The sequence below is a fragment of the Vitis vinifera genome, chromosome 19, assembly GCF_030704535.1.
Source record: "Vitis vinifera cultivar Pinot Noir 40024 chromosome 19, ASM3070453v1".
NCBI lineage: Eukaryota > Viridiplantae > Streptophyta > Magnoliopsida > Vitales > Vitaceae > Vitis > Vitis vinifera.
The window spans coordinates 23,713,605-23,727,171 of NC_081823.1; the positions used below are offsets into that span (position 1 = coordinate 23,713,605).

Here is a 13,567-nt window from a genome sequence, read left to right on the forward strand (position 1 = left end):
CATTAAAAACCCGGGTTTTACACTACAATACTGGAAAACCTCCGATGTCATTGTTAATCAATCAGTAATCTATTGTTGAGAGGTGAAGATAATTCGAGGCGACAATGATTGCAAAAACTTCAAAATGAATATCTCTAAATTGAAAATACAACTGATCAACTGATCTTGGATTCTTTTGGTACAAAAACTTCTCAACTACAATATTGGAGTGGCGCCATTTCCTTCGAGTGTCATCAGTGATCCTAGCTCACAATTATCCCACCTTTTGCATTGCCTTGTGAAATCTGGAAATTTTCTCTTACATCAAGATGAGCCATGAGAAGCCAGACATGAGTGAGCAGCTCTCCGCCTCGCCTGAGCTGCTTGGCATGCTGATTCGGCCGACATTGACTTGCAGCGTAACATAGCATCTCCACCCACACACCCCGCATCAGCTCCCATTTATGTTCCCGGGATTGCAGAGACTTGGCCAGCCTGCAGGCATCAAATAGCAGAGACTTGCTTCTATCACCTTTCACCTGTGATGCTGGAAATTCAGTGCTCACTCTCAGTAAATCTTTGCAAGCTTGGGTTCTACTTTTTATGTGCTTTCTATCCTTGAAGAATTCTTTAGCCTCGGCGCAGCTGTCTCGATATCTAATCTCCCCAATTCCGTCAGGCAGCATGAAAGGGCACATGACCAGAAGATACAACATATAATCAGAAAGCACCTTGCACGCTTTACAATCTGGATTCTTCTCTGCATCATTCTCATAGCAGAGATCAGTTGCAATGTGCCAGAGAAGAATGCTATGACTGAAGTCTTCGTTATTGCTCAAACCTAATTTCTCTAGCAGCACCAGATCACCCCGACCAGTGCATAATTGCTTACCGGCCTCAATATCTGAGGCACTCTTTGATATTTCTACAAGGTATTCAAAGATCAATTTTTTCATTTCTTCAGAGAAAACAGCTAAATTCTTGTGATAATACTTCTCAAATATTTGATAAATGTGGAACTTCTGGAGTACACGGACTTTAATTGGCCTCGGTTTAAGGCAGAAATCTATTAGATTGTATTGTGCCATGGTTTTAGACCACCTCTGATTCGTCGGGAATAGAAAACGCAATTGGAAGCGAGAGATGGCTTTAATGATGAGCTGCACCGCTGTGTTTTTGTTTTTACTTGACCACCGCTTAGTCCAATCTGAGAAAAGCAGTACAAGAATGGCATAGATCTCTAGAACAATAGCTCCAACCAGCAACAAGTACGTTATAATCACATCAATAGTTGAGTACTCTTGCCTGTCAATGGTCAAGAAGGCTATGAATGCAGAAATGGTGAAACTCAAACTAATCGAGCGGAGGAGGCTGCCCCATCTAGAGCAAGTCACAGTTGCCTTTGTGTAGAGAACATCGTACATGAATCCAAGCTCAATCTCAACCACTTCAAAAGCCACTTTCAAAGTCACTTCCAAAACTTGTTCAGAATGTTTCCCCTGGAAGAAAGACTGGCTCCTTTTGCGCCTCTGGGAGCTAAGAATGATATCTGCAAACAAACCCTTGAAAGTTTCGAAGAAGTAATAAGCCTGCTGCAAAATGTCTCCTTCTGGAGGAGAATGCACTGTCCTAGAAGTTTTACCTCGTTGTTGTATTGAAACTTGATATCCCTCGGCTTTTCCTGAAGTATACTCATCCATGAATTTGGGATAATTAGGCCCTGGATCAGGACGAGGTAGCAGGGCATCTCTGAATTGCTCACTGCTTGCAGACCTTAGAACCCAGGTCCTTTCCCCATACTTGATGAGTCCTGCCACAAAAATTGGAATGGCCAGAATATTAAGCAGTTTGGACTTCCAGGACCTAAGAAAAATGTAAAATGTCCCTCCAAACTGGATGACTAGCGCAAGAAAGTGTCTTAACCATAATTCATTATCCTCTAATGAATAGGCTGTAATAGTATCCGGACCGCCAAGGTGCAGCAGCAGAAATGGTGCCCAAAATGCCCATATCAAACTGTTTGGTTGTGATGAGTTGTCATCTCCATTCTCATTGGACAGGACGCCAATACAGACTGCTGCAATCCAATCTGCAGCTAAATAAGCTAGCCAAATGATGATTCTGACCCAGTTACTAGCTATATATTTCCTCCTGTTACCCAAGAGTATGAGCACAATTTGTAAGAAAAGGCTCAACAAAACCAATGCGCGGAGTTCCCATTCATTCCAAAGTTTTGTCACACTTTCTGGGAAGAGTTCCATCGCTCTTCTCTTATTTACGAGGATCATACTGCTAAGACCTGAAACTGTAAATATATATATATATATATGCATACACATATAAGTGGTTTGATCAGTACAGAAGATCTGAATTAAAGCAGATTGATTATGAAAATAGCAGAGTTGGATTGATGGGCTCACCCGTAACTAGCATGCTTCCTTCCCGAGTGCATCTAAGGATCTGATTTTAGTAGTTGATGCTTCTGCTTTAGAGCCAATTTCAGCAGCCCAGGAAGCTAACAGAGAGGGGCTTTCGCACAAATCATTTCTCAACTGGGTGGTGCACTTGAAAAATAACATTGAAGAATTAAGTGCATCAAACATTTTGTTAAAAGAAAACAAGAAGAAAAAGACAACAAAAATGAAAGAAAACCAAATGCCAAACTGTATGACTTGTGAAAGGTGCTTGAAACTTGAAACTGTTCTTGCTTTTATTTTTCTTTAGCATATAGGAAATTTCATTAAGGCCCATGAACAAAATGGTGTACAAGGTTAACAGGAATTATAACATATTTTTACAGTTAGATCTGAGTCCATGTCAGTTGAATTGTTTAATAATTGTCTTTGGTGATTAATATCTTTGAAATATCCATTTTTTTTTAGAATCAGACTAGTTATTGAATTGGAAAAGCTATTAGGTCATGATTCAATAGTCAGACCAATAGTTGAATTGTAGTTGAACCATGCCATTAGTATGACATCATAAATATATCATTTATATATGATTAAAATTAAAAATAATTATAAGAAATAAAAAATGACAAATTCTACCTGAATTTCTACAGCGTATAAACACTAACATAATGTACACTAGCATAATGAAGAGGACAAATAGAAATGAGTGCACTAATGGATGAGATTTAGCTAATTAGATGAATAAAAGATCTCATCTACATTTCTTTCTTTTGCTATCTACTAGTAAGATCATGATGTCTTCGACTACCTAAGAAGAAATGTTTTAGGTTCTTCTATTTCCTAAGAAGAAATGCTTTCAAATAAAATTAAAAATTAAAAAAATATATATAAAAAAAAACTAATAGAAAAAAATCCCAAAGAGAAATTATGAGTTTTGACTTCGCTGTACTTGTTTTTCTTTTCTAATTAATTTCTACAATCATGGTAGCTTGTAAGGTCCTTTATTTCCACATTTCCCTCACTCTATTCTCTGTATCATCTCTGAACTTATGCTTTTCAAAGCTCACATAACAAAGAGAAAAACAAGATTACACACAATTCTTGGGCATTTATACAAACAGCATGTATATAAGCCATGAATGACAGTTGTATGAGATTGGAAAAAATTGGAATTGATTTGTGGGTTTTAAGCTTGAGAGAGTGCCTATTGAAGATACTTGAAAGCTTTATGATAATTCAAGAATCCAATAAATCACAAACTTTCTGGATAGGATGAAGTTGGCTGCCAGAAAACATGAATTTGGCTGGAGATTGTATCTCATCCACGGCAAAAAAAACAGTCAGCTAACAAAGATGCTTTGGGTTGTCGACAATGGTGTTGCTCACTGGAAATCAATAGATTAAGCATTAGATCTTTGTTGAAATGAAACACAGTAAGGTTAGATACTTCAGTCTGTTCAGAAAGGAATTCCGGATTTGAATTTAGATTATAGTAAAACAGTTTCATTCGATAATGAAATGCATTAAAATGGCATCATTTTGGATAAGCAGAACTTAAAAACAAATAAATAAAAGGCAGACTGGATGGTTCTTCCAAAACCGGTCAATTCACATGGGTTAGTGATCCAACCATCGGTTTACACAGTTCAAGGTTTGGTCGACTTCAAAACAGCTCAAAAGTGCTACCCAAACCAGAGAGGATACTGGTTGACGGTTAAACCGATTAAAACTGACTAGTCTGATCTGGTTTTTAAACCATTACAAATATCTCAATCATACAATACAAAAACTTATTAATCTTTCTGCTTAACTGTCATTTATCATTTAACAAATCAATATCTGATACCCCTTGCATTCCAATACTCTAATAGATTGCATACACAAATATCTTTGCATCTCAATTAGGTTGATATATATGTTATCGTTTGGTATAATTTAATATTTTGGATAACTCAATGAGGAGAAATGTAAACAATACTGCAAATTATTTAAAAAAAAGGAAAAAAAAAGAAAAAAAAAAAAAAGAACATTCTTTTGTAGATGAAATAGGATAAATGACATTTTACTAAAAGTATTACAAAAATCATTTTTTTAATAACAAGTATAAGAATTATTTTCCTGTAAATAAAGTAAAATTTTCTTTGTACATAAGACTAAATAATTTATTTATTTGTAATTTTTGTAAATAAAATTATAAAAATCAATTTTCTAAATAAAGATTGTGAAAGCCTTTCTATCGTAAATAAAAATGGAATTGAGATATTTTATTTTGTATTGTAAAAGTCATTTTTTAATAAAAATTGTAAAATACGCTTTCTTGTAAAAAATATAAGAAAATAAAATGAATTTAAAATAGTTTGTAAATAAATAATCAAACTCACTTTTCTTATTAGTTCATTACATCAGTTGTGAAATTCTCATGTACTTTAGTTTGCATATTTTTGTAATCCATTGTCATTATGTCTTTACTTTTATTCTTTTATATTATGCCTTGTCCATTTGCTAAGTATTCTTTAATTAATTAATAAAACACTCAAGTTCCCTCCATTTGTATATTAGAGACCATAAGTACACAAGCTTAGAGGGGTATTACAATTTATCCCTATACCTTTCCACTAGCTAACGATCTCTGAATCCATTCTTAGTTTATAGACTTGTCTTTTTTCCAAATAAGGAGTTATACGAGGTTTTCTTTCTTATTTTATTTTACCTTTTAAAAATAAATAAAATAAGTGACAACTAAAACTTTTTAAAAATCAAATTTTCACAATAAAAACAAGTTTTGCCATCAAGTGAGGACACACATAAAAAATACAAGTCCACACTAGGAATCTAAAAAGTCACCATTTTTCCAAAACAATAAACAGAGGCATGATAAGAGGCTAACCAATCCATCCCCAAAATCACATCAAAATCTTGAAGGTCAAAGAGTACTAAGTCAATTGACATCTCCCTATAACCAATCATCACAAGATAATCTCTAAGCATTTTATTAGCCATAACTGAATCCCTCATAGGAGTAGCAACAATCAAATCAAAGTCCATGCTAGCAATAGGCATACCTAACAAACCAACAAAAGATACTAAAACAAAGGAGTGTGTTGAGCCTACATCAATCAAGGCACTAGCAAATAAAGTGTGGATTCGGATAGTACTGTCACCACATTGGAAGTGGCATGAGCTTCTCAATGAGTCATAGCAAACACCTGCCCTTCAATCCTAGGCTTTTGTTTATCCTCTCTATTCTCCTCCTTAGGCTTTTGGGCAATCCCAAATCATATTTCCCTGCTTCCCACAACCAAAGCAAGCTTCAGTCTCTCTATAGCATGGCCTACCCCCATGCTTCTTACCACAAGTAAGACAATCACATATGAAGTTTGCACTATTTTCCTTTTATTCTAACTCCCAACTAAAACAGACCTTTTCTGTGCTTGGCAACCATGAGCACCATCACTCCTACTCTTTTTCCTTTGTTGTTCCCTGTATTGATGAAGCTTTTCATTATCCTTCTCTGCAATAAGGGCTCTACCCACAACCTTTGAATAAACACTAAGCTTCAAAATAGATATCTTATTCTTCAGGTAGGGCTTCAATCCATCCTGAAACTTCAATACCTTTTCCACCTCTGTAGCAATCAACTATAGGGCAAAACAAGACAACTCCATAAATTTGGCCTCATACTGGGCCACAGTCATATCCCCCTATTCCAAACGAACAAACTCTCCCACTTTCCGTCGTCTAAAACCATCAGGGAAGTACTTGTAGAAAGTCTCCTTAAATAGTTTCCAAACTATAGGTAATCCTCTAAAAGCTTTTGGGTCATATGCCACCATTGATTTACCTCTTGTCCAACATAAATGTTGCATAAGAGGCTTTTTGCTCCTCAATCTATGACATCAAAGAATTTCTCAATCTTAAGAATCCAAGCCTCTGCCTCCATTGGATTTGAAGTACCAGAAAAGTAAGAAAAACCCAACTTCTTCCAAGGACTTCCATATAAATCTCTTCTTTAAGATCTCCATTCAAAAATGCATTTTTGACATTGAACTATTGTAGATCCTAGTTATAATTTGTTGCTAATGATAACAAAATTCTAACTCTGTTCATCTTGGAAACCAGAGCAAATGTCTCTAGATAGTCTATGTCATATGTCTAAGTGTATCCTTTAGCCACCAGTCTTGTCTTATACCTCTCTAATGTTTCATCTACTCTGTACTTAACAATATAGACCCACTTACATCCCATTGGTTTCTTTCCTGTAGCTAAATCTACCATCTCCCAAGTTTTTATTTTTCTCCAAGGCCTCCATTTCTGCATTCATGGCTTGCCTCCAATTTTCATTAGATAAAGCCTCAAATAGAGTGGTAAGAATATAGATATTGTTCAAACTTGTGAGAAAGCTCTTATGGGATAGAGACAACTTTTCGAATGACACAATATGAGAAAGTGGATATAAATGATGTTTAGTGCATTCCCTTGTTCCCTTCCTAATGGCAATAGAGAGATTTTGATCAATAGCTTTTTCAAACTGAAATTTTGACTCGGTTTGTGAGAAAGGATGAGAAAATGTTACCTCATTACTAGAAGCCGGTTTAGATTCTTGGACTTGTATAAGTTTAAGGACTACAACTTTCTTCCTTTAGTACATTTTTTTAGTCATTCGATTCTCAGGAGTAGGCTCAAGCAGCCATGACTCAAGTTCAAAGAAGTGGGGTACGGATACTAGATCAGACACTAGACCACATATTAAAGGAAGGTCAATGAGAAAGGGATTAATGAGATAGGAATCTTGATCCTTGTCTTCCTTGATGGAATTCTCCCCCTGAAGATAAGGAGCGGGAAAATAGGATTCATTCTCATTGAAAGTAACATCTGTTGAGACAAAAACTTTTTGGATGGTGGATGGTAACATTTTAACTCCTTTTGAGTTGAAGAATATTCCACAAAAATACATTTGACTACTTTTGAGTCCAATTTTCCCTTATTTGGACTATGAACATGCACAAAGGACACACACCCAACTATCAGGAATGAGATGGTTTGTGATTCTCATATTTGGATAAAACGATGAAAGTATATCCATGGGACTTTTGAAACCTAAGATTTTGAAAGGTAATAGATTTATGAGATGTGTGGCAGTTAGGATGACTTCCCCCCAATAAGATTTAGGCACATTTTTTAAAAACAAAAAAGCTCGTGTTATATCAAACAGGTGGCCATTTTTTCTTTCAACAACTCCATTTTGATGGGGAGTGTTAACACATGATGACTCATGAATTATTCCCTCATATTGAAAGTATGGAGTTAGGACTTGATTGAAATAATCCCTGGCATTGTCGAACCAAAACCTCTTGATAGTGACACCAAACTGGTTTTTTTTTTCATGTTATGAAAGTTTGGAAGAACAAAACTCACATTAGATTCGTGTTTAAGTAAGAAAATCCAAAAAACCCTAGCACACTCATCAATAGAAGACACAAACCAATGTGCCTCACTTGAAAAAATAGGGTTTCACGAGAATAATTTTCTATCATTGAGATTATTCTTTTACCGAGTTTACAACATATACAAATCCTTCAAATCAGGAAACTAAATCACTGATTAAAGGGAAAGAATTACTCCTAACAATTACTTTCCTAAAAATACAATTACTTTCCTAAAAATACAAAGATTGACAACTAAAAGCTAATTTACAACTTTACAAAATTATTTCTTTTCATATCAGTTTCGGTTTTCCAACACTCCCCCTCAAGCTGGCTTAAAGATATCTTCCATAGCCAGCTTGCCAACTAGAAAATTGAATTGCCTCATGTAGTCCTTTGGTGAAGACATCAGTCACTTGTTCCTCAGTAGGGATATAGGTCATACAAACCAATCTGTTGTCTATCTTCTCTTTAATGAAATGCTTGTCCACTTCCACATGTTTGGTGCGGTCATGGAGAATCGGATTGTGAGCTACTGAAATTGTTGCCTTGTTGTCACAATACAACTTCATAGGAGATGAACCTATCATCTTTAACTCTTCCAGTAATCTTCTTATCCACATAATCTCACAAATACCATGAGCTACATGTCACAGGATGCTTCAAATGACCCTCCCCATGGGCTTATATAGGAGGAAGGAAGCTTTTGGAGACTCCTAGAGCAATCTACACTAAGCCATTGGTGGGAAGAGTGTGGAAGGTTCTAGAGATGCTTAGAGATGTCCACACATCTCTATACTATGGTGGAAGGCATGAGAGGAGTCCAAGGCTTTCTAGAGAATTCTAGAGATCTCTTGTATATTCTTGTACATAGGGTTGTACATAGATTAGTGTAGGGAGTTCTAAAATATTCTTGATTTGTAAGGAACCCTCCAAGGTTCTAGAGAGTTCTATTGGTGCCTATAAATAGGTGAGGGCCTCATTTGGCCAAGGCACCACCCAAAATCACTTCCTAACCAAGCAAGTAAGCTCTCAAAGCACTTGTAAAAACTTCCTTGAGTAATAAAAGCTTCATTTCTTTAAAGAGTTGCCTACTACGCCTTCTAAGCTTCCGAGTCGTAAGCGTCTTAGCCTAGTAAGCTAAGCATTGGGAGTCAGGCTGACTTAGCAAAGATCAAGTGTCTTGACTTGTCTAAGTGCCGCACTAGCTTACGAAAAGACTAAGTCCGTGACAAGTGGTATCAGAGCGCGGCTACGAAGCGGGCATAGTAAAGGAAGCATGTCGAGCTCTAACAGGGATGAGACTAGTGAGCAAACCCGGGGGAGGGAGATCGAGCCTACTGCATGGGGCAGGGGCAGGAAGGATAAATCTCGTGACACCATGGCCAACATGGAGGCAAGGCTAGCCAAGGTGGAGCTAGCCATGGCAGATACACGGGAAGGGGTGGACTTGATTGAGCAAGGCATGGAGAAGGGCTTAGAGGATCTAAGGGAGCAGATCCAGGACCTTCGTGAGGGGATGCTCAGCTCACAAGTTCAACCGATGTCGCACGAGGAGTTCATGTCCTTCCAAAACAAGGTCATGAGCATGTTCGCTAGCATGGAGTCAAGGATAGAAGCCTTGGCCACTTGAATGGAGTCCCGAGACCAGGAGGTTAGGCAAGAGTTGGCCATCTATAAGGCTGTTGTGTCGGCACAAGTCATGGCCACACAAGGGGCATCCAGGGTGGAGGTGTTGAAGCCACAAGGGTTTAGTGGCAAGAGGGATGCCAAGGAGTTGGATAACTTCTTATGGCATATGGAGCGATACTTCGAGGCTATCGCATTGACGGATGAGGCAGTTAAGGTAAGAACTACAACCCTCTACCTTATTGACACAGCTACTCTATGGTGGCATCGGAGGTTCACCGATATGGAAAAAGGCATTTGCACCATAGAGACATGGGAAAACTTCAAGAGGGAGATCAAGAGGCAGTTCTACCCCGAGGACATGGCTTACCTGGCTAGGAAAAACATGAGGCGTCTCAAGCACACAAGCTCGATACGAGACTATGTTAAGGAATTCTCTTCGCTCATGCTTGAGATTTCTAACATGACTGAGGAGGAGTTGCTATTCAACTTCATGGATAACTTGCAAGGGTGGGCTGAGAAGGAATTAAGACGCCAAGGTGTTCAAGACTTAGCCACTGCTATGGCAGTAGCAGAGTCTTTAATGGATTACTAGAGGGGAGACCTCTCCAAGGTTGAGTCTTTGGAGGATAGCCACACCATGGGTGGGGGAGACGAGGCTTCAAGGGACCGTTATGCTCCTAGAATGGGATCAGGCAAGACGCCTAATGTTTGGGAAGGAAGGGGTAAGGCGGAAAGGAAGGAGTTTATGCCTAAAATCAAATGCTTCCTATGTGACGGTCCACATTGGACACGGGATTGTCCAAAGAGGAAGGTGCTCAGTGCAATGATCGAGGAGAGGGAACAGGAGGACAAAGCACATATGGGCTCGATGTAGCTACTAGGTGCCCTCCAATTCAACCCAAAGCCTAGTACACCTAAGACCTCCTTACTATCAGGGGTGCAAGTAAAGGGGCAAAAGGGAAGCGAGCTTAGGTAGCCCGCACACACATGGAAAAGGTCACCAAGGGAAAGGTAAACTCGATGGGTAAGAGGAAGCAACACTCTAAGAATCGAAAGCGTATGGGTCTGCTTCCATCTGAAGCCTCACGGGAGAAGGAGGTAAAGAATATCCTGGCTGAACGGGTCACTAGGAGACAAGGGGTCCCTCCTATGATAGAGTATCTAGTCCGATGGAAAGGACTACCTAAGGGGCAAGCAAGTTGGGAACATGTGGATTCCTTGAGAAGATTTTGGAAACACATCGAGAGGTTTCAGAAAGAGGCAACGACGAGGACGTCGACAGCATAGGTGGGGGAGAGTGTCACGGGATGCTTCAAATGACCCTCCTCATGGGCTTATATAGGAGGAAGGAAACTTCTGGAGACTCTTGGAGACATCTACACTAAGCCATTGGTGGGAAGAGTGTGGAAGGTTCTAGAGATGCCTAGAGATGTCCACACATCTCTACACTATGGTGGAAGGCATGAGAGGAGTCCAAAGCTTTCTGAGAATTCTAGAGATCTCTTGTACATTCTTGTACATAAGGTTGTACATAGATTAGTGTAGGGAGTTCTAAAATATTCTTGATTTGTAAGGAACCCTCCAAGGTTCTAGAGAGTTCCATTGGTACCTATAAATAAGTGAGGGCCTCATTTGGCCAAGGCACCACCCAAAATCACTTCCTAACCAAGCAAGTAAGCTCTCAAAGCACTTGTAAAAACTTCCTTGAGTAATAAAAGCTTCCTTTCTTTAAAGAGTTGCCTACTACACCTTCTAAACTTCCAAGTCGTAAGCATCTTAGCCTAGTAAGCTAAGCATTGGGTGTTAGGCTGACTTAGCAAAGATCAAGTGTCTTGACTTGTCTAAGTGCCGCACGAGCTTAGGAAAAGACTAAGTCCGTGACATACAACTCTAAACTTAGCCTTAGCACTACTTCTAGCAACCACGTTCTGTTTTTTACTTCGCCATGTAACCAAGTTGCCACCTACAAATGAACAATACCCAAAGGTGGACCTTCGATCCACTATGCTTCCAACCCAACTTGCATCGGTGCAGGCTTCAATTTGTAGGTGTCCTCGTGACTTAAACAAAAGGCCTCTACCTGGTGTCCCTTTTAGATACCTTAGAATTTTGTAAACAGCTTCAAAATGCTCTGATCCAGGAGCATGCATAAACTGACTAACCATACTTATTGAGAATGCAATGTCAGGTCGTGTATGGGATAGATAAATCAATCTCCCAACAAGTCTCTAATAACGATCCCGGTCCTTCACATTCTTGGCTTTTGTAGGCTGCAGTTTTACATTCGGCTCTATAGGTGTTTCAACAGGCTTACATCCTAACATACCTGTCTCATCAAGAAGATCAAGAACATACTTCCACTTATTTACAAAGATACCTTCTTAGACTTAGCAAACTCCATCCCAAGAAAGTATTTTAATGCCCCTAGGTCCTTAATCTCAAATTCCTCAGCAAGTTTCCCCTTCAACTTTTCTAGTTCATTACAATCATCCCCAGTTAACACAATATCGTCAACATACACAATTAAGATGGCTACTTTACCTTCATTTGAATGTTTGTAGAACATCGTGTGATCAGCTTGACTTTGAGTATATCCATAATGCTATATTAGTTTGCCAAAGCGCTCAAACCAAGCTCTAGGGGACTGCTTAAGTCCGTATAAGGACTTCTTCAATTTGCACACTTCCCAACTCTAAAACTTTCTTCAAAACCTAGTGAAGGACTCATGAACACTTCTTCCTCTAGGTTTCCATTAAGAAAGGCATTTTTAGCATCCAATTGGTGTAAGGGCCAATTAGAATTTACTGCAAGGGACAACAAAACTCTAATCGATTTTATTTTAGCTACGAGGGCGAAAGTCTCTTGGTAGTCTATCCCATAGGTTTGAGTAAAACCCTTTGCCACAAGTCTGTCTTTGTATCTCTCAACACTTCTATCTGCTTTACTCTTTATTGTAAACACCCATTTGCACCCTACAATTTTTTTTTCCTTTGGTAAATCTACAACCTCCCAAGTGTCATTCTTTTTTAAGGCATTCATTTCCTCGAACACTACCAATTTCCAACTCGGTTCATCTAGTGTTTCCTGAATATTTCTAGGTACCACAAGTTTTGAAATATTTGTAGTGAATACTTTATAGTTGTCAGAAAGGTTACTGTAGGATATATATTTGGCAATGGGATGTTTAGTGCAGGCTCGGGTTCCCTTTCTAAGAGCAATAGGGAGATCAAGGTCAAGGTCTTGTGCAAGAACAACTGGGGCTAATCCTAAACCAAGTTCGGGTGCAGATATTTCTGGACTTGGATCAAAGTGTGATGGTAAACTTAGATCAGTAATAGGAGAAGAAGAAACATGTATAGGAATAGGAACAGAATGAGGGTTACCTGAAGCATTTAGAGAGCCATTGCCCAGGGCTTTCGGTTGATTATGTGCTGGGATGATCGGCTGGTCTTTACTTCTTCCAAGGACTTTTTTCCTTGAATAAACCACAGGCTCAAGATTGTTTCTATTTTTTTTCATTCGTAATATTTCTTCTTCTGACAAACCAATTTCAGATTCAGATTCAGTAGGCTTAGTTTCCTTATTTTCTTTTTCAAGAGAGATATCAAGAATTACATTAGGCAAAGGGTTAACAATTTCCCAAAAATTTGGTTCCACTAATTTCTCCCCCTGAAGTAAATTTTTGGTAAAATATGGGACATTTTCCATAAAAGAAACATCCATAGTTGTGTAAAAATGTTTTATAAGGGGATTAAAACATTTGTAACCCTTTTTATTAGGAGTATATCCTACAACAACACATTTTTATACTCTTGGGTCTAACTTAGATCTTGACTTTTTTGGAATGTGTACATATGCAGTGCAACAAAATATTTTCAAGGGTAATTCAAAATTAATTCGAGATTCTGGAAATAGCTTTTTCAAGCACTCTAAAGGAGTGGTATATTGCAAAATTTTTGTAGACATCCTATTGATTAGATATGAAGCAGTTAGTATGGCATCCCCCCATAAGTATTTTGGAATATTCATGTAAAACATCATAGCCCGTTGTCAAGGACTTAGTCGTTTTCTAAGCTCGTGCGGCACTTAGACAAGTCAAGGCGCTTGATCTTGCTAAGT

The 13,567-nt window shown here is 38.4% G+C and overlaps 1 protein-coding gene across 12 annotated transcripts in view; it reads right to left on the reverse strand.

Annotated features, from left to right (window-relative positions):
- Positions 1 to 28: 28 nt before the first annotated feature.
- The window catches only part of LOC104877757 (uncharacterized), a 71,763-nt gene continuing 58,224 nt past the window's right edge, over positions 29 to 13,567 (reverse strand). For 7 of the 12 annotated variants that reach the window (XM_010646639.3, XM_019217227.2, XM_019217228.2 and 4 more), the window contains 2 exons: positions 2,400 to 2,543; positions 29 to 2,284 (listed from right to left, as the gene is read on the reverse strand). In XM_010646639.3, coding sequence (XP_010644941.1) covers positions 243 to 2,284; positions 2,400 to 2,412 — 2,055 coding nt within the window. In that variant the 5' untranslated portion in view covers positions 2,413 to 2,543 and the 3' untranslated portion in view covers positions 29 to 242. Of the gene's footprint in view, positions 2,285 to 2,399; positions 2,544 to 3,653; positions 3,779 to 13,567 lie in introns of all 12 variants that reach the window. The other 5 variants (XM_059735247.1, XM_059735251.1, XM_059735248.1 and 2 more) reach the window with 2 other exon arrangements.